At 44.0% G+C, this 20,806-nt stretch overlaps 1 protein-coding gene across 1 annotated transcript; it reads left to right on the forward strand.

The window, feature by feature from the left end:
• The first annotated feature begins 3,111 nt into the window (after positions 1 to 3,111).
• On the forward strand, positions 3,112 to 4,315 carry LIPT2 (lipoyl(octanoyl) transferase 2). Its single transcript, XM_077777728.1, has 2 exons — positions 3,112 to 3,424; positions 3,940 to 4,315. The coding sequence occupies exons 1-2, from the start codon at positions 3,112 to 3,114 to the stop codon at positions 4,167 to 4,169; spliced, it is 543 nt and encodes a 180-aa protein (XP_077633854.1). The 3' UTR covers positions 4,170 to 4,315.
• The last annotated feature ends 16,491 nt before the right edge of the window (positions 4,316 to 20,806 follow it).

The raw sequence follows: 20,806 nt of genomic DNA on the forward strand, positions 1-20,806 counted from the left end.
TCTTTTTCCCATTGCATGTTCTTGCCTCCTTTGTCATAGATTAATTGACCATATAATCAAGGGTTTATTTCTGGATTTTCAATTCTGTTCTATTGATCTATGTGTCTTTTTTTTTTTTTTTTTTTTTTTGCCACTACCATGCCATTTTGATTACTACAGCTTTGTAGTATATCTTGAAATCTGGGATGTGGTACCTCTAGTTTTTTCTTTTTCAAGATTGCTTTGGCTGTTTTGGCTTTTGTGGTTTCATACGAATTTTAGTATTATTTGTTCTAGTTCTGTGAAAAATGTTGTTGATATTTGATAGGGATTTATGCCCAACTGATTTTTGACAAAGGTGTAAAAGCAGTAAATGTTGGAAACACAGTCTTTTAAACAAATGGTGCTGGAACACTGGAACATCCATAAGCAAAACAAAATTTAAAAATAATGACCAAAGTTTCAAAACTTAGGGAAAAACACAGGAGAAGGTGCTCAGGATCTAGGAGTAGGCAAAGATTTCTTAGACCAAAAGCATAATCCATGAAAGGAAAAGTAGGTAAATTGGACCTCATCACAATTACAAACATTTGCTCTTCAAAAGACCTTATTAAGAGGATGAAAATATAAGCCATGAGTGGGAGAAGCTATTTACAAACCATATATCTGACAAAAGACTAGTATTTAGAGTATATAAAGAATTCTAAAAACTGAACAGTAAAAAAAAACACAATTAGAAAACAGGCAAAATATATGAAGAGACACTTCATTGAAGAGGGTAGTCAGGTTGAAAATAAGCACATGAAAAGATGTTCAACATCATTAGCCATTGGGAAAATGCAAATTAAAGCCACAAAAAAAAAATACCACTACACACCCATCAGAATGTCTAAAATATAAATAGTGACAATGTCAAATGCTGGCAAGAATGCAGAGAAATTAGATCACTCATGGATATATTGCTGGTGAGAATGTAAAATGGGACAATTACTCTGGAGAGCCGTTTGGCAGTTTTATGAAAAACTAAACATGCAAGTACCATATGACAGCAATTTTACTCCTAGGCATTCATTCCAGACAAATGAAACCTTATGTACACACACACACACACACACACACACACACACACCTGTACACAAATGTTTGTAGCAGTTTTATTCAGAATATCTGAAAACTGGAATAACCTAGCTATTCTTCAACAGAGGAATGGATAAACAAATTGCAGTACATCCTACTATGAAATAATACTCATCAATAAGAAGAAATGAACTATTGTTACATGCAACAATTTGGATGAGTCTCCAGAAAATTATGCTGAGTTAAAAAAACGAGTAAATTCCAAAAGTTTATACATTGTATCACTCCATTTATATAGCACAGATTTGTGTTTCACAGGAGTTAAATAATAGTGCAGATAAAAAAGCAGATCATGATGGACCTTGAGCGTGTTATGCTGAGCGAAATAAGTCAGGCAGAGAAGGACAAATATCATANATATTCTGTATCCTGACTGTATGAATGTCAATAAGCTAATTATGACATTGGCAAGGCATTACCATTGGCTAAAGGGTACAAAAGATCTCTCTGTATTGTTCCTCACAACTGCATGTGAGTCTACAATTTTCTTAAAATAAAAAAATTAAATATATATAAAAATATTACCTTTGTGGTTTCTCTCCTGTCTGCACCCTGATTGATGCAATTCATCAGACTGGGGAATTTCTCTTGTCTTCCTGGTTCACTCCAGTTTGCTGGTAGTTTTAGTCAGAGTAGATGTTGATTTTTGCCAACTGCTTTTTTTGCATCTACTGAAAATAATCATATGTGTTTTTCTCTCTTATGGTGAATTATATTGTTTGATTTTATAATGTTAAACCACCTCCCATTCCTGGGATACATTAATTACTTCATTATGATGTATTAATCCCTTTATACATTGCTGGATTCAATTTGCTAATATTTGCTTAGGATTTTTATGTCTGTATTAGGAAATGTCTTTCAGATACCTAGGGGAGCAATGTTATTAGTTTCTAAAATTAAAAAATACCTGGGAAAAAATAGTAAAATATTAAAATTTGACAAGGCTGTAGGGGGAGTAAACAAAAATTTGTTACATTATTGTCTACACGTTCCTGCTTTCTTATTTTTGTTTTTCTTTCCTTTCTATTGAACAGTCCTTGGATGCAGCTTGGAAGATAGATTCGGATGACAGATTGAGGACATAAAAACTGGGTTCTTTATGCTATTAGGAATACACGGATGGGATAGCCTTATGAATCCTCTTCACCTAGCAATGGGCCTAACAACACAGATTTGTTACTCAGAAAAAGTTTATTGAAGGAGTTCAGATTTATTTGAAAGACAATCCAATATAACATAATGTATGCTGTGGTCCAAACCCACCCTTAGGATCTGGCCGCTTATGGAAGTAGGCTGCTTATGGCTCATAATTCTTCTCTGGGAATTGCCTTCCACAAAAGCCAAAAGTTACAGATAGCCTCTATCACTGGTCAATGATAGGATATAAACTTCTGGCCCCTGCTCTTTAATTTGGAACAACTCTAGGCTCAGAGCATTCTTTGAGATTGGCTGAGGCCTCTGAAGCGATTGTTTCCATTTTTCTCCCTCTACCAATCCTGCCTCCATCACTCTCTCACAGGCGGGGTCTCTAATCCCCACCACCGCCCTAATATTTCTGTACGTTTACCTCCTTTTCAGTCTCTTCATCAGGCAACTCCACCCAGGACACACATTACCTTATTTTAATTTTTTTCCTAGCAATTATCAATATTTGTCTTATTTATTCGACGCTTTAATACTTTCTTATTTAAGACTGTAAGCCTCCCAGGACAGGCTTTTTTTTTCCCATACGCTGCGCATCACTGTATCAGGCGCCTAGAGCGGGGCCTGCAGAACACAAGCAGGCCCTAAATACTGCTTCAAGCAGGTTGTTGAAATAAATGAATGGACGAGACACACCTGATACTGGGTCTTGGGCTGTCAATCTCTCTAGAGCCAGCGACCAGCAGTCAGGCGCTGCGGCTGGGAAGGCGCCCCGAGTCCCCGCCCCTCCTGGCACGCCCCCCAGGCCCAGGCAGAGGGCGGGACCTCGCAGTCGCAGCTGGTGACGCGATGCGGCTTCCCGCGGTACGGCTNGGGCTGCGTGGCGGCCTGACGCCGGAGGAGACGGCGCGGCTGCAGGCCTTGGGCGCGGAAGTACGCGCCACAGGCCGCGGTGGCCTGGCCACCTTCCACGGCCCGGGCCAGCTGCTCTGCCACCCAGTGCTAGATCTGCGACGCCTAGGCCTGCGCCTGCGCACGCACGTGGCGGCGCTGGAGGCGTGCGCGGTGCGCGTGTGCGAGCTCCAGGGCTTGCACCGAGCCCGCGCGCGGCCGCCGCCCTACACCGGCGTCTGGCTCGGGGAGCGCAAAGTCTGCGCGATAGGTTAGTGCGGGGACGGGGGCGGGGCTTGGCAGGACTGGGCCAATGAAGATGAGGGCAAGCTCGGGCTGGGAGGAACTGGGTCTGGGGAGGGCTTTGAATCGTAACTACCCGCTGCGTTGAGTTTTTAAGGCTTCTCACGGATCTCTTACATTCTCAACCCTCCGGTCGACCCTCAGTGGTCATCTCCAATATTCATCTTTTCAGGAAGTGCATTGCCAGGTTACTTCCAATGAATCGCAGTGTTTGGACAATAATGGAATTTAGTAGTTTTCAAACTTTTTTTAAAACAATATAATCTGTTAAAAGACATTTTCTGGAATTTCAATAATAAGTGCAGCAGCTGTGGAGCCACACACCCCTCTCCCGCTTCCCTGATCCGTGCACAACCCCTTGGGTGCTCAAAAACAAACCTGGAAAACCAGCGATCCAGTCCAGTTCCTTCATCGCACCGAGGGGGATCTTGAAGCCTAGGGAGGGAGGTTATCTACTCTGAGACCTTTTGGCTTCTCTTGCAGGAGTCCGCTGTGGAAGGCACATCACATCCCACGGCCTGGCTCTGAACTGTTCTACAGACCTCGTGTGGTTTGAGCACATCGTCCCCTGTGGGCTGGTTGGGACAGGCGTCACCTCTCTGAGTGAGGAGCTCCAAAAGCACGTCACTGTGGATGAAGTAATACCACCTTTCCTTGAGGCCTTTGAGGAGACCTACAAATGCACATTGATCTCAGAGAACAGCCCCAACTAAAGGGTGTTCATGTTATCACAGCTGGAGGTCCTGCTTGAAAAGCACTAAGCCTGACTTGGAGTCACTGAAACCCAGATTCTAGACCTGGTCCTACCATTGACTCACCATGAGACTATGAGCAAATTACGAGCCCTTACCATTGTTTCCATATGTGTACTGATTTATTTATATCTTTTCAGCTACCTCATATATAGTAGATGTGAAACATGAAAAGCAACACATGCTATATAAATGTAAGACATTAGCACTACTATTGACACCATTTTCTCAGAGAAACTCAGGCATAAAGAATCAGTTCCTAAGCATTTATTACTTCCTAAATGCTGTATTTAATTGGGCAATTCTGGGATCCAGCTCCTTTGATTTTATAGGAATCACATCTCTGGATAGCCCAGGTGAAGGTGATGTGGGTGCTTTTTCATTCTCAAGAGACCAGGGTGCTTTCTTCGATGAAAGGAAAAGGGGAAGGAATCTTTAAAGAATAAAATGAGATCTTGCCTTCTTCGGTTGGATTCTCCAAGCCTGATAGCTATTTTTAGTTGGGTAACCTCAGCTAGACCAGAGGCCAGGGAAAGAACCAGAATAATTTCTTACACTGTACAAATGTGAGATCCCTAAGTTTATAAGGCTGTGTATTATTTATTGCTACGCAACAAATCACCCCAAAACGTAATGGCTTAAAACAATAAGCATTGTCTCATATATGTTCTGTGGGTCAGGAATTTGGGAGAAGCTTAGCTGGGTGGTTCTGGGTGGAGATGAAGTATAGTCAAGATGTCAGCTGGGGCTTTCATTTGAAGGCTTGACTGGGATTGGAGGATCACTTTCCAAGATGGTTCACTCTGATTCTTTGGTACTGCTTGTTGACAGGCGGCCTCACCATGTGAGCCACGCCACAGAACTGCTTGTTCCCCTGGAGCAGGTGATGCCTGTAAGAGACAAGGTGGAAGCCAAAATGTCTTATGACCCAGCCTTGGAAGTTACACAGTCATTTCTGCAGTCTCCTAATATGTGAACCCTACTCAGTGAGGAAGGGACTGCACAGGGTGATGGGAAGTAAAGATCATTAGGGACCATCTTATAGACTGGCTACCACAGGCAGTTAGGGTGGAAAGATCCTGAATTAGAAGTCAGGTGGCCAGGTTGCCGTCCCAGCTTTTTGGGCAAGTCATTTACCCTCTCTGCACTTCAGTTTCCCTAGCACAAGCACTATTCAATAGAAATACAATGTGAGCTACACTGTAATTTTATGTTTTCTAGTAGCCACATTAAAAAGGAAGAATAAACAGGTGACATTAATAATACTTTAATTAACCTAATAGACCCCAAATATTGTCAGTATAGAAATGTTTTACATTCCTTTTCTCCATACCATATCCAGATATTCAGTGTATATTTTCCACTTATAGCACACCTCATTTTGGAGTTGTCATACTTCAGATGTTCAGTAATCATATGTGGCTAGTGGCTACCATACTGTAAAGTGTAGCTTTAGGTAATATAATATCTAAAGTCCTTTTTGAGCTTCCAGGGTCCTGTGGCCCCAATGGCTTCTAGAAGAAAGGTGAGTTCTCCCACTTCTGAGGTTTGTTGTTTGACTTGGCACACAGTTTATATCAGTTATATCAAGCTGGAAGGGACTTTGAAGGTATGTCCCTGTCTCCTCATTGTACAGAGACAAAACCAAGACTTTGGAAGAAACTTGCTCAAGACCATGCAGTAAGTTAATCACAAAGCCAGGACTGGGTCCTAGATATAAGCCTCCTTTTCATCCTCTTTTCCTGCTCTGCATACTGACTTAAAGGTCAGGACAATATGCTTTATGTCATGGACACTTGGTCAATATTAGTTGATTGGTAGTTTGTCTCTCCGTCATTTACCTATATTCTTTCTAGGCCTTTTATTTCCCTCCATGGAGCCAACAGTACTACTGTAAATATGTGGGAAGTGGGTAGTGGTTGATTATTACCTTGGAGTACTGCCAAGAAGGAAAATAATTATTCTCAGGAAAAGTGGAGTTAGGCTCTCATGGTTGTAAGGCTGTGCCCAATGTTGCTCCCCATCTAGTACTTGACTTCTCCCTCTAGCAACCCTAGTAACTAACCATACAGCTTGATCTCAGATACCTCCAGAGACTGGGGAAAAAACACTTACTCAGCACTCATTTTTAGTACCAGGTACTGTGTTAGCCCTCTTAAGTACATTCTCTCATTCAGCAGCCTGTCCCGTGTTTCTGGATCACTGAGACTCATTCTGCATGGCGTAGTGACTGAGTTACCTGGCCTTCCTGAGCCTCTGTTTCATTAGGCTCAAAGCTTGGCACAGAATAGGCAGGAAATGTATGGTAGTTATTAATGTTCACCAAATATTTCAGACAAGATGGTACTTTGTGGTTCCCTTGTGGTTGGGTGGGGCCAAGTAACTTGTTCTGATCAATGAGTTATGAGTGGAGGGGACATGCCACTTCTGAGCTGGAACATTGAATTGCTGGTGTCAGACCACTTGGGGTTTCTCTTTCCCTTTGGAACAGTGACCAACAACATTCAGTATAGCAGCTGCTTCCTGAGGGACTGCAATGAGCAAAGGCTCCTGCTGCTGCTGGAAAGGTGGTATAGTTAAGCCACGGAAATGCAGGTGTTCATTACCACAGCATAACCTAGCCTATTCTGACTGATATAATATGTATATAGTAGTTAGGACTCTTGTATTTGCAAATGTAGAAACCCCACTCTAACTTCTGCAACAAAGAAAAAAAAGAAAAGAAAAGAAAAGAAAAAGAAAAAAGCGTTACGATGTGGGCATTATTGGAAAAGGTACTGGAGGGTCTCGTAAAACCCAAGGGTAGGGCTGCCGCTGGGCTCGAGAACAGTACTGGAGCATATGTAGCCCTTTAAGAACCCAGATAGTCTCTTCTCTTCTATTCCGTGCCAGACTTTTTGGTGTCTGCATCATTCAGTCTATATATTCTCCTATCTCGCTATCTATTTAGGTCTGGAGATGGAAGAGAAGGGCAGAGGACTGATAAATGTGAGGCATAGGCGAGGAGGGGCAGGCCAAGGGGGCAGAAAGGCAGTCGGCAGAGAAATAGTCGGGCTCAGAATGAAACAACAAGACAATCTCCTTCACTCCTTTGGCAGCAGAGCAGTCTAGGTAGGATTATTTTAAGGATGAGAAAACCAAGGCTCAGCAAGGCTAAGTGACTTGTTTGAGGCTATGCGGTTAGTAAGAAGAGTCACTTCCTGGCTCCCGGGCTGGATCTCTCCACTCTTCCACAGTAGCCTCTGAAGGGTGAGCATGCCAGGCATCCTGGAAGAGCCAAGCCTCCAAGAACAGGTGGGATGCGGGTCGTCAGAGCCAGGAGGATGCAGAGCAGAAGGTCAGAGCAGGGCTGAGGCCAGGCCTGTGGAGTCAGGTCAAGCCACCGCTGTGGGTTCCTGGCTCTTCTTCCTGCCTGGACAGAGCCTACCTCCGGTTTCCCACAGGGGCCCTTCCTCAAGGAAGGAAGCTGAGTATACGAAGAAGGATATTTAGCACCTCCAGAAAGCCTCTTCTTGTTTGTGCGAATCTTTTCCCCATAAAGAGGTTGTTCAGGGTCTGGTAAATGAGTGTCAGGCATGAGCGTGTGACCAGCCACAGTGTCTGGTTCAGCGTCTTGTTCCTCCAGTGAGGCTGGCAGAAACCAAATCGAACCAGCTCTTGGCAGCGTGACCCAGTACGCCGTACTTCTTGGGGAAAGCCTCTCTCTGAAAGCCCTGTAGAAGTCAGATTTTTACAATCTAAATCTGGTTTTCCTTTTTGCCTAGTTATACTTTGCCATACATAAAACCCTACTGTATTGAAATACCTATAAAATTTAAAAATAAAACAATACATGCACTCCCATCTGACAACACCTCCCTTCCATTAGTGTGTCTCTAGTACTTGATCATGAACATTTTATGTACTTGTAATTATGTGGATAAAATTATGTATACTCTTTCCAACCAAGCATAATATTACATACATTTTCCCACATTGCTACATAGTCTTTATAGTTATATTTTTGAATGTCTTAATTTTGTTTTTATTTTGTTTAAAACGTAGAGTTTAAGGTTTTTTAAAAATAGGTAGTGCATGCACATGGAATAAAATTAAAAAGGTACAAAATGGTAGCACTGAAATATAAGTCTTGCTCCTATTCTTTTCCCCTGTAAACTCAGTTTCTTTCCTGGAGGCCTAAATGGTGGTAAATTATTTTTTTATATACTTCAGAGATATTTTATGCATCTGTAAGTGTGCATGATTATATACATTCTTTTTCATATAGTAACGTACCATAGACACAGTATTGCACTTCGAAGACTGTTTCAGATCAGTATATAAAGAGCAACCTCATTTTTAAAAATGACTACAGAGTATTCCATTCAGTGGATTTCCTATGACTTATTTAGCTAGTGCCCTATTTAGGACATTTAGGTCATTGCTAATCTTTTGCTTTTACAAATAAGGCTGCAGTGAAAATCCTTATAGAAATGTGTATGTATGCCTGCCTGTCTGTCTGTCCATCTGTGTGTATGTGTTACATCACACGTGGTGAATATAGGGGTTGCATTTTTAGAAGTGATTTTCTGAGTCAAAGAATATGTGTATTTTTATTTTAATAGCTATTGTCATATTGCCTTCCAAAAAGTTACAACAATTTTTATTCCAATAATATACAAGGGAAATGCCTGAATTTTACATGTTCCAGCATTTTAGGGGCACCTGGGTGGCTCAGTGAATTAAGCCTCAAACTCTTGACAGCAGGTCAGTTTATGATATGGTGGTCGTGAGTTCAAGCCCTGCATCAGGCTCTGTGCTATCAAATTCTCTCTCCCTCTCTCTTTGCCCCTCCCCCAATTGTACTGTCTCCCTCTCTCTCAAAGTAAATAAATAAATTGAAGTTCAAATGCTCTAGCATCATAGTTTTTTTCTCATTTTTAAAGTTTTTTTGATATAAAATCTTTTTAACATACCACAATGAACCCCCAGGTGCCCAACATGCAGCTAAAGCAATCATTAACTCATGGCCAATCTTAATTTGTCTAAACTAGTACCTACTTCCTGCTTTCTCCATGGATTATTGTGAAACAAATCATAGATACCATATTATTTCACCCATAAATATTTCAGTATGTATTCCCCAAAGATAAAGACTTAAAAAAAAAACCCTTATGATAGCATTATTACACAGGAAAAATACTTCAGTATCAACAAATATTCAATTAATATTCATATCTCTCCAGTTGTTTGCTTATTTCTTTTTTTCACAGTTGATTTGTTCAAATCAGGATTCAAACAAGGTCTGCACCCTGCATTTGGTTCATGTGTCTCAGAAGTGTCTTTTTAGCCTCTTTCACCTATAGATTCCTCCCACAACTTTTTAAAAAATCTTTTTCTCATGTGTTTCCTGAAGATTGAAAGGTAAATCCAGACACTTGATCTGATTCAGGTATAGTTTTTTTGGCAAGTCAGCTTCCTGGATGGTGGTGTGTTCTTAAGGCACACAGTATGTTTTTCTCTCTTTCTCTCTCTCTCTCTTTTTTTTTTATGATGATCATTCCCTAGATTCATTAATTTGTTATAAGTTTATAAAATGTAATACTCTGATTCTGGCATGCCTCCACTTACTGGCTGGAGTATGTTTATAGAACTCAACAAGACCAGTGGCATTAGTGTTGTTATTGGCATTTTATTAGTTTTTTAGTTCTTTCTAGTTCATAGCACTCCTATGACCCCCACTCTGCTCTCCTCATAGGTCAAGGGAAAGGACCAAATGAGACAGTTGGTGCTTTTGAGACTCTGAAACGCCAACACACCTGGTTGGCCTGAGAACTGTGGTATGTCCCATCCCTCCCCAGAAGGCCAGGCTGAGTTTTTGACAGAGCACTGGAAGGTCAGAGCTGGCAGGGACCCCAGAGATCAGACAACCTCACCCTCTCCTGTGCCCAGGAGGAAACAACCTCAAAAAGGACAAGTCATTCCTCTTAGGTCCCACATTCCCTACAGGAACCAGAATCGAATCCAGAGTGTCTGCAGACATTGTGTAAACATATCACCAAGAAGGATGTAGCATTCCCTTCAGAGAAGAGTTTAGAAAAGAGAGAAAGGGTGGAGATCAGGATGGGGGTTGGGGAGGAGCTGATTTCTGGACTATAGGATTTCAGATTTGGGGAATGCAAGGCATGTCAGAGCCCATCTAGAAAATTTCCCTGATAGCAACTCTGAACCGGAAGCTCTGCTTGCACACCTCTCCAGTGATGAGAAGCCCATTCCAGCCAGAGGCAGCCTGTTCCATGCTCCCAGTGACAGGGATCTGGGTCCCCCATCCCTAAGCATAGTTCTGGGTCTTCTCTCTGGGATCTGTAGAACATGTCTGCTCCCTCTGCCCTTGCTCACAGCACACTTAACCCCTTCTTCTCATTTTTGCGTGGCTGTGAATCTCTGGGTGTCCTCCTCCTCCTCCCTGTCCGCCAATTTAAATGTCCAACCATTTACCCTACTTCCCTTATTAACACCCATATCTTCCTTAGGGAATTGTACTCCCACCAACTTTAAGTTTATGCATTGTTTTTTATTAAGGCATAACTGGCATATAACATTATAATGGTTTCAAATAATGACTGGCTATTTAAATGCATTGCAACTTGATCACCACTCTAAGTCTAGTTAACACCTTACATAGTTACAAAGTTTTTTCCCAGTAATGAGAAATTTTAAGATCTACTCTCAGCGACTTTCGAATATGCAACACAGTGTTAGTAACTAGGGTCACCATGCTGTACGTTATTCCCTGTGACTTGTTTTACTTCATAACTGGAACTTTGCACCTTCTGAACACCTTCACCCATTTCGCCCACCCAAACGTATGTGGTTTGGGTAAAGGTGACATCCCTGCCAGCCTCTTTCCCTGGCTTCTGTGTCTGGTGCAGGGGTGAGCACTGGGCTTGTTTTAGGACAATAAGAGTCAGACCCATACTTCTGCCAGGAGGATTAGGGGGGAAAGGGGCTCTTCCTCCTGGTTTTGCAGACAGAACAGAGTGTATACAATGAACTACAGGCAGCCCTCCCATTACCACAAAGTGGGATCCTGCCTGAGAAGGGAGCAATAATAGTGAGAAACGCAGGGGCGCCTGGGTGGCTTAGTCGGTTGAGCATCCAACTTTCGTTTAGGTCATGACCTCGCGGTTTGTGGGTTCGAGCCCCGCGTCGGGCTCTGTGCTGACTGCCAGCTCGGAGCCTGGAGCCTGTTTCAGTCTGTGACTCCCTCTCTCTCTGACCCTCCCCTGCTCACGCGGTCTCTCTCTCTCTCTCCTAGAAATAAATAAAACATTTAAAAAAAAATAGTGAGAAAAGCAGAGCCAAAAGATTCAAATAGCTTCTTGAAGCCATCATCTGAGCTCCTGGATCTAACCATGCCCAAAGTCAGTCCTCTGATTTTTGTAATTACATGAGCCAATAAATTCCCTTTTCTGCTTAAGTCAGTTTGAGCTGGGTTTTCTGTCTGTTGTAACTATGATTCCTGACTGAAACACTCACTTCCTCTGTAAATCTCAGTCCTAACTTACCCTACTTTCTTCTTCCTTCCTTTATTGTTTAAATCATAAGATTTAAAAACCATATTTATATCGCTATGAACATGCCTTATTAATAGTTATTCTTTATGAAACACTTGCTATGTGCCAGGTACAGCTAAGGCACTTTAGAAATAATATCTTCCTGCAATTCACAGATGTAGCTACTTTCATCCCCATTCTACGGGTAAGGAAACTAAGACTCAGAGAGGTTAAACTCTCACAGCTAGTAAGTGTCAGGGCTAGGATTCAAACCCATATCTGTTGGACCCCAGAGGCAGTGTTCTGGACCACTTTCTTCCCAGGACATAGCATGTGTGAGAGTGAAGTCGGGAGAAGATACTACAGAGATCTTTAGTCTCCTGACGTCACACCATCCCACCCTTGCTGTACCTCTTCCAGTGCGCTTTTCACTGCTCTGTGCTGCTTGCAGAGGCAGGAGAAAGGGATGCTCAGAACAAGAAAACAAAGTGTTCTGAGGGTCAAACTGACAGACCAAGAGAATATAAATCACAGAAGTACAAGCTGCTGCTGAGTAATAGCATAAAATAACTCAATGTGACCATTAAGCTTCCTCTCTGTTTCATGCTGTATTTTCCCTCGTAACCCAGGCGTTTAGCACTGGTTTGACAGACACAATCTGTGCTCACCCTACCTCTGAACCCTTTTCCCCCAACCTACTAGATAGAAATTGAGTTGCATCGTGTATATTCTATAGAGAAAAAGACACACCTGGTTCCGAAGGGGCACATGCACTCCAATGTTTATAGCAAGCCCTATTGCCAAAGTATGGAAAGAGCCCACTGTTCATCGACAGATGAATGGATAAAGAAAATATATACACCACATCTTCTTTATCCATTCATCTGTCGATGAATATATATATTGAATATATATATATAATGGAGTACTACTCAGAAATCAAAAAGAATGAAACCTTACCATTTGCAATAATGTGGATGGAACTAGAGTGTTTATGCTAAGCAAAAATAGAGAAAGACAAATATCATATGACTTCACTCATATGTGGAATTTAAGATACAAAACAGATGAACATAAGGGAAGGGAAGCACAAATAATATAAAAACAGGGAGGAGGACAAAACATAAGAGACTCTTAAATACATAGAACAAACTGAGGGTTGTGGAGGGGTTCTGGCAGGGGGAATGGGCTAAATGGGTGAGGGGCATTAGCAAGGACACTTGTTAGGATGAGCACTGGGTATTATACATAGGGAATGAATCACTGGACTCCTGAAACCATTATTGCACTATATGCTAACTAACTTGAATGTAAATTTAAAAATTAAAAAATTTTAAATTAAAAAAAAAGAAAAAGACACACCTGTTCTGTGTTCTTGTAATGCCTACAGTCTGATGGGGAAGGCAGACCCTATGTCAGTACACAGGTAAATAGGAGACTAGGTTGAGTTATCTGAAGAAAACAAACAGGAAACTGGATGAAACTCAGTTCCTCCATACTGAGAGAATGAAGACTGAGGGGAGCAGGGAAGGAAATCAAGGGTTCCAACCTCAATACGTCATCCAGAGATGTCAAGTAGGTAGTCAGGTACAGGAGTCGAGTGCTCAGAGAAGAAGTCTGTGATCCTTCCAGGCTCTCTCAGGTTCTATCTCTTCTTGGAAGTTTTCCCTGATAACCTAATTCCTAGTGATATCCCTTTCATGACATGGATTCATTGATTCACTGATTCAACAAATTCTCAGTAAGATCTACTCTGTGTAGACATAGTGTTGGCCTACTGCCCTCAAGGAGTGTATGTTCTAAGTGTGGAGTCAACATATAAAATAGACAATTATAACACAGACTGGTAAGGGCTGTGTTCAAGGGAAGTGCAAGGGGCTGTAGGAGAATGGGCTTCTGTATCAGCCAGGCCTTGAAGGAAGCAAATGGCCATCTCAGGTCAGTACTTTGAGGAGGCTCTATTCAAAGAGGTGGGCAGGGACTAGGGAGACCACAAGGATCATGAAGTACCCTGGGGCTTGAAACATTTGAGCATCATTACCTGCCCAGGCCTGCAGGGGAAGAGGGAAGGAGGTGGTTACAGGATCGCGGAAACAAGGAGCTCTGACATAAGGCTGACAGAAGCTGGGAGCTTCAGCTGAGGAACGCAGCAAAAGAAACAACAGCAGAAGATTTTTTTTTAAGTTAAATATATCAGATGATGTTAGGTGTTACTGAAAAACTAGGCAGAGAAGGCAATTAGGGAGGGCAGCAGTAAGGAGGGATTAGGATTTGTATATAGGCTGGTCAGGGAAGGCCTCAGCAAGAAGGTGGCACTTGAGCAAAGACTTGAAGAAGGTGTATCTCCAGGTAAGTCTTTCTCTGACACCTTCAATCAGCCCACTCCACTGCCCAACCTGTCCTCAAGTCAAGGCCTTGTCTCCAACTTCTTTGGATTTGAGAGTCCCTGAAGGTTGTTCTCAGACTATGGTCTCCCTGAGACAGAAACTATTCTATCCTTTCTTTTCTCATCTAATAACAATAGGAGCTACTATCTATTAAGCACATGCATCATGCTGGTCCCAGCTCTGGGCCCGTTACACACATTGGGTCATCCAAGCTTCACTGGAAACCTGCAAGGCACAGGAAAAGAAAATGAGGCAGCTCAGTCCACGTTCCAAGAACCCCTTAGGCACCTGGCTTCCCTGAACCTTCCCAGGAAGGTTCCTGCTCCATTCTCACTCCAGAGCAGGGGAAGTGGAAAACAGACCTTAAGTTTCTGAAGGACCAAAAAAGAGAACACAAATTAGGCATACACTTTCTGTCTCCAGTGGGCACAAAGACCAAAGGGTAGAAGTAACTAGGAGGCAGTTTTTGTCAAAATGTGAAAACATCCTAACAATCAGAACCTTGGCTGCCTCACAAGCAACGAGCTCCTTGTCACTAAAGATGTGCCAGAGAAGCTGGAAAATCTCATGTCAAAATGAAATATAGGTGGGGCACTTGGGTGCCTCAGTGGGTTAAGCTGCCTACTTCAGCTCAGGTCATGATCTTGTGGTCCATGGGTTCAAGCCCCGTGTTGGGCTCTGTGTTGACAGCTCAGAGCCTGGAGCCTGCTTTGGATTCCGTGTCTCCCTCTCTCTCTGCTCCTCTCCCATTCACACTCTGTCCCTCTCTGTCTCTCAAAATAATAAACCTTAAAACATTTTTTTAAAAAAATTTTATAGTTTATTTTTGAGACGCAGGGTTCAAACCCATGAACCTTGAGATCATGACCTGGGCCGAAGTCAGATACTTAACCAACTGAGCCACCCAGTCACCCCTAAAATTTTTTTAAATGAAATATAGGGGATTCTTAGGTAAGGGATTTGACCAGATAACTCTTAAGAGTTCTTCCAAGTTAGATTCTACCACTATATGATTCTAGAACTCTAAGATGGTGTGATTCTAAGACTATGATTCTAAAATTGTGTTAAAACTAGAGATAATCCCTATCTTCAAAGAATTTGCAACTTAGTAGATGAGATGGGAAAATAGTTACTTTTGATAAGTGTAATAAATAGTCCTATAGAGTACATGCAAGACCCGCGGCAGACTGGGGAAGGAACTCTACCTGAACCAGGGCTATTTTCTCAAGGCTGATCTTAAGAACCACTCACATCAGAATCATTTGGGAATCTTATTTTTTTATGTTAATTTCTGAGCTCCCTTACAGATCTCCTGGATCAGAACCTCAAGTGTGGCACCCAAGTCTACTTCATAAGAAGGAGCTCCTAGGTGATTCTTTTTTTTTTTTAAATAGTTTTTATTTATTTCTGAGAGAGAAAGCGTGAACAGGGGAGGGTCAGAGAGAGAAGGAGGTACAGAACTGGAAGCAGGCTCCAGGCTCTGAGCTGTCAGCACAGAGCCCTATGTGGGGCTCGAACCCATGAACCGTGAGATCATGACCTGAGCCGAAGTCGTACGCTTAACCGCTTAACCGACTGAGCCACCCAGGCGCTCCCTAGGTGATTCTTAGGCAGACTGAAATTTGATACTGCATGCCCAGGGTCAAGACGACTTCCGTGAGATGAGATAATCAGACTGAGAAAAAGAAGTAGTTGGATCAAAATACATAACCACAGAAATAAGATGGCAGTAATGTGTTTTGATAAAGAATAGCAATTTTGTACAGCATTCCCTCCACATGGTAGGTCTTTTAAAAATGATAGCACTTCTTGGGGCACCTGGGTGGCTCAGTTGGTTAAGTGTCTGACTTCAGCTCAGGTCATGATCTCATGGTTCATGGGTTCAAACCCTGCGTTGGGCTCTGTGCTGACAGCTCAGACCCTGGAGCCTCCTTTGGATTTTGTGTCTCCCTCTCTTTCTGTCCCTCCCCCACACATACTCTGTTTCTCTCTGTCTCAATAATAAATAAACATTAAAAAAATAAATAAAATTTTTAATATGATAGCACTTCATAAATACAATCTGAGATTTTGATAAGGGCCTCAGATATCCTGGAACAGATCTTTTTACAAGGGTGCAAGAGCTGGCCTCAGTTTATTAGTAATTATTCCAAGGTGGGAGGCTGTTAAAGAGAGCTCCAATAAGGACTCCCACAGAGTCCCTGGGAGGCTGTTCCCTTCCACTGTCCACTCCTCTGCGCATAGCTTCCTGGCCCTCATTTTCCAGCTGTCTCTGACTGCTTCTCTTTTCTGGAGCATGCAGTCATCAGCAAGAAAGCAATAGTGTGAGGGAGGGCTTGGTGGCCACAAGTGCAGGGTGTTCTGGGACACGAGGTATGGCTGGACAACAGCTGTCTGGGCATGTGGGGAGCAGTTGAGGCTTGGAAGGAGGAGATGTCAGCCGAGGTGAAGGAGAGAAGGTGGCATAGTAGATTCTAAGTCTGAGCTCCACTGCTGACTTCTCAGTGAGCCTGGACAAGTCCCTTCCTGGACAAGCTGGCCTGTGCCTTCCCGCCTGGAAAAGAGGGTTCGTGTTAGATATCTCCAGTGCCCACCAGCTTTAATATTTTGGACTCTACAGTCTCATCTGACCCAAACGACCACGTCTGGTGAAGAATACAGGCAGGAAGTGTAACCATTTTACAGCGAGGAAGCTACGGCGCAGCGCGGAGCAGTGACTTGCCCACCACCACACTGCCCCTTAGTAGCAAAGCCTTCTTCCACCAGCACCAACGTTCATCCTCGCCTTTTGGAGACCAGTCTCAGGCTGGGTAAACTGAAGCAAAGCGAGAAGCATTTGGTCTTCCGTCCAGGAAGCCAGCACTGCGGGGGACGGAAGAATAGGAGCCCTCGGGCTGTGTGAGGCCAAGCAGCTGGGCGGGGGCGCCCGAAGTCAGCCTGGGTAGAAGTGGGTGTGCTGGGGGCCGGGCGGGGCCGGGGGAGGAGGCGCCCTGGCGAAGGTTAAAGGGAGCAGAGCGCTGGTCGGGGCGCAGAGCCCCGGGGCGGTGCGGCTGTGTGCGGACTGGCNGAAGGCTGGGCTGCAGCCGAGGGTAGAAGTGAGGAGTCTTCCCGCTTCCAGGGAGAACGCCGACCCGAGGTGCGGAACCGCTCACGGACGGAGCTGATCTCCCCAGATCCGAGCTGCAGGGATCCCGGGACCCCACGTGGGAGTGCGGAGCTGGGCTCCTGGCACTCCAAGCTGAAAACCGTGGGGGCTTGCACTGGCACAGGCCCCGGGTCGCGGCTCCAAAGCTCTTTCCGCGCCACGTCCACAAATGTGCGCGCGAACACCGGCGGGTCCGCAGAGAGCGCACACGCAGAAACACCCCGCGGGGACCCCGCGCGGTCTTCTTGCTCTGCCGGAGCTGACTTGCCCGTTCGCCGCTGCCTTGTGGCCTGCGCCTGGGGACTTTCAAAGGCACACCTTCCTTTGCTAATAACAGAGGTCTAGACTGGGCGGGAAACTGGAGTTCCAGTTTACAGGTTGTGTAAACCTGTGCAAGTCCCCTACCGGCTGTATGCCTTGTGCTTTCTTTTCCTGGGTCGCTATCTATAAAATGGGCTTCTTGGTCCTGTTGTCCGAATACTCCGTGTGACGTGAGGGGAAAGAGGTCTGGACCTGGGATTCTCTTATCTAGAAAGTAGATGAGTTCAGACCGACCCTTGTATGAAGGCCCATGAAGAGTATCTCCTCCTATCCCTCCTCCCCACTCTTCACCAATTTGCATATGGGGAAACTGAGGCAGGGCTGCAGGGAGATAATTTGCCCAGGAACATACCAGGACCAAAAAGAAGCAGAACCTAAGACTCCTCACTTCTAGTCCAGGGCTCTCTCTGCCTCACCTACAAAGGTGCATTGTAAATGTGTAAGTTCCTCATTTTCTAATGGCATCCATCCACTCTGGTGGTTTCAAATGGAGGAGGCACCTGCCTCCATGGCATGGAAACTGCTTTCAGATTTTCTTGCCTCTTCCAAATGATAACCAACAACCGTCTTCATCCCTCACTCACTCTATAATTCCAAAACACATTTCTATCCATAAACTGAAGGAGTAGGTGCTCAAAATACCTACCAAGAGGGAGGTAAGGCAAAACCCCCATCTTACTGATGGGGAACATGAGGCCCAGGGTAGAGCTGTGACTTCACTGGGACACAACGGCTAGACACAGTCAAATAGGGGCAAGTCTTTTGATTCCAATTCCTGTGTGTTCTCCATCAACTATAGGACTACCAAATGGCACCTCTCAAGGGAAAGGGACTACGGGGCTGATCAGAATATGAGAAACAAGGAAGGCTTCTGAAGGAGAAAGTGTGTCAAGAATCAAGAAGAGTAATAAGAAGCTGTTGGCTTCTTCAGGGGAGAGAGAACTGAGGCAGTGGGGGTGGGACAACACAGGGATGGTTGTTCTTGGTAATCTGGAGGTGGGGGGTAGAGAAGCAGGAAAGGAAACCAGGTGACTCGACAGCACAATAATTGCCTCTTATGTTTCTATAATACTTGGCAATTTCTAAAACACCTTCCTCTGTTGTCTTCCCCAGTTCGCATGTGAGGTAAACAAGGCAGGGATAATTTATCCCCATCTCATACATGAGTTTTAGAAGAAATAAATGCAGTGCTCAAGGTCACATACCCAAGCTTAGAGCCAAGATTGGAACCATGAAAGGCACATATGAAAGGCAAAATCACAGGCTGGGTGACTGGAAGTTGGACTGTGTGTGTGCAGTGGTTGGGTGTGTGTGGCCACACCTTGAGTAGGTACACAGGAAAGCCGCTGCTTAGTGTTTTGGGGCCAAGAATGTTTGCTCTTTGGATTGAATGGGGTTCAGGTACAGGGAACATCTGGGCTTTCAAAGAAGTCTTAGAATTTCTTCTCCTCTGAGTCACTTCCCCACCCGACTGAGACACCTTCTTTTCTTTGAACTGTCCCTTCCCCAAATCAGATCAAATCTGTTTGGGCCTGTTCTTGATTTTTAAGTACTGTAAGTGTTTTCATGAATGTGTATGTGTGTACTGGATGGAGGATGGTCTAATAAGAAGTGGTATTGATTCATTTATTTCTTTAATCAATTTTTAAAATGTTTATTTTGAGGGATAAAAAGAGAAAGAACACAAGCAGGAGAGGGACAGAGAGAGAGGAAAAGAGAAAATCCCAAGCAGGCTCCACACTGTCAGTGCAGAGCTTGATGCAGGGCTCAAACCCACAAACCACGAGATCATGACCTGAGCCGAAATCAAGAGTCAGATGCTTAACCAACTGAACTGCCCAGGTGCCCCTGGTTCATTTATTCTTGAGTGCCTACTTTGTGCTTGGGCCCAGGGAATAAAGAAATATATGAGAGACAGGTCCCTGCTCTCACACCTCATAGCACATAGTTTAGCATACATATCTACATATATTGATACCTGTACACACATACATATACACTTTCAGTATAGCATAGTGCTCTAATAGGGTTTTATGCAAAGCACTTTAGGAACAGACAAGAGGGAAAGATTAACTGGCTAGGGAGTGGGGAAGGAGGTATCTCAGGAGAGGGTCTACAGAGGTGACATTGGAGCTGGGTCTTGAAGGATGAATAGGAGTTCACCAGGAAGATAAAAAAAAGGGGGGGAAGGGAAACTCCTCTTCTTAAGAAAACAGCATAAGCAAAGGCAAGAGGTGTGCAAGTGTGAGGAATGTTCGGAGAATGGTCTGTAGCTCACTATCAGTAGGCAAAGGAACTGGGGAGAGGCAGGGTCACATCCAAAGAAGCTTAAATGACAATATGAGAAGGTTAAACTTTCCTACAGGCAACAGGGAACTGATACTAGAAAGGTCTGTGGATGCGATACCAATTTGTGATCCCAGTTCATGGGGCTGTGAGACCTTGTGCAAGTGGTTTCCTCAGGGAGGGGATGCTCTATTTTCCTCTGTTTGGATGGGGATTGTGCCAACAACATAATTAAATTATTAAGATCCCTTTCAGCTCAGATTCTATCCCTTTGTCTCCTTCCAACTTTGTATTAAGGTCCATACCTTGAACTCCTCCTCCCACTCCACTGGCTCCCCAGTCCATGGTGGTGATAAGATCTGCAGAGGGACCAATGGCAAAACTGTGTGGTCCCAGGGAATGTCTTTGGGTCCCCATCTGCTTTGTGTGACTTTTTCCCCCTCGCCTCTCTTTACCACATTTCTAGGCACTTAAGATGTTCATTCTGAAAGAGTAGCTGAAACAGAGTAGTGGGGAAACCAAAAGAACCAATGGTGGATTTTAATTTTCTCCAGAGAAACCTGAAAAAAAACCTAAGATGCCCAGTTCATCTTTCAGATCACAGCTTTACAGCCCCACCCCCAGGTTAGACACCTGTGAGTTCAAGTCAAGGACATTTAGGGATGGGGCACCTGGCTGGCTGAGTTGGTAGAGCATGAGACTCTTGATTTCAGGGTTATGAGTTCAAACCCCACGTTGGGCATAGAGCTTACTGTAAATAAATAAATAAAGGAACATTTAGGAAGAACCTGTAAAGGTGCAGGAAATAGCAATAGAGTGTGGGGGAAGAGAGTGAGCCTACCTTTTGGGGGATCAGGAGTGGGTCTAGAGCAGACAGGACCACAGGAGATGAGATTATAAAGGACGGTTAACTCTCTTCCAAAA

The sequence above is a fragment of the Crocuta crocuta genome, unplaced genomic scaffold, assembly GCF_008692635.1.
Source record: "Crocuta crocuta isolate KB4526 unplaced genomic scaffold, BGI_CrCroc_1.0 scaffold271, whole genome shotgun sequence".
Classification (NCBI taxonomy): Eukaryota; Metazoa; Chordata; class Mammalia; order Carnivora; family Hyaenidae; genus Crocuta; species Crocuta crocuta.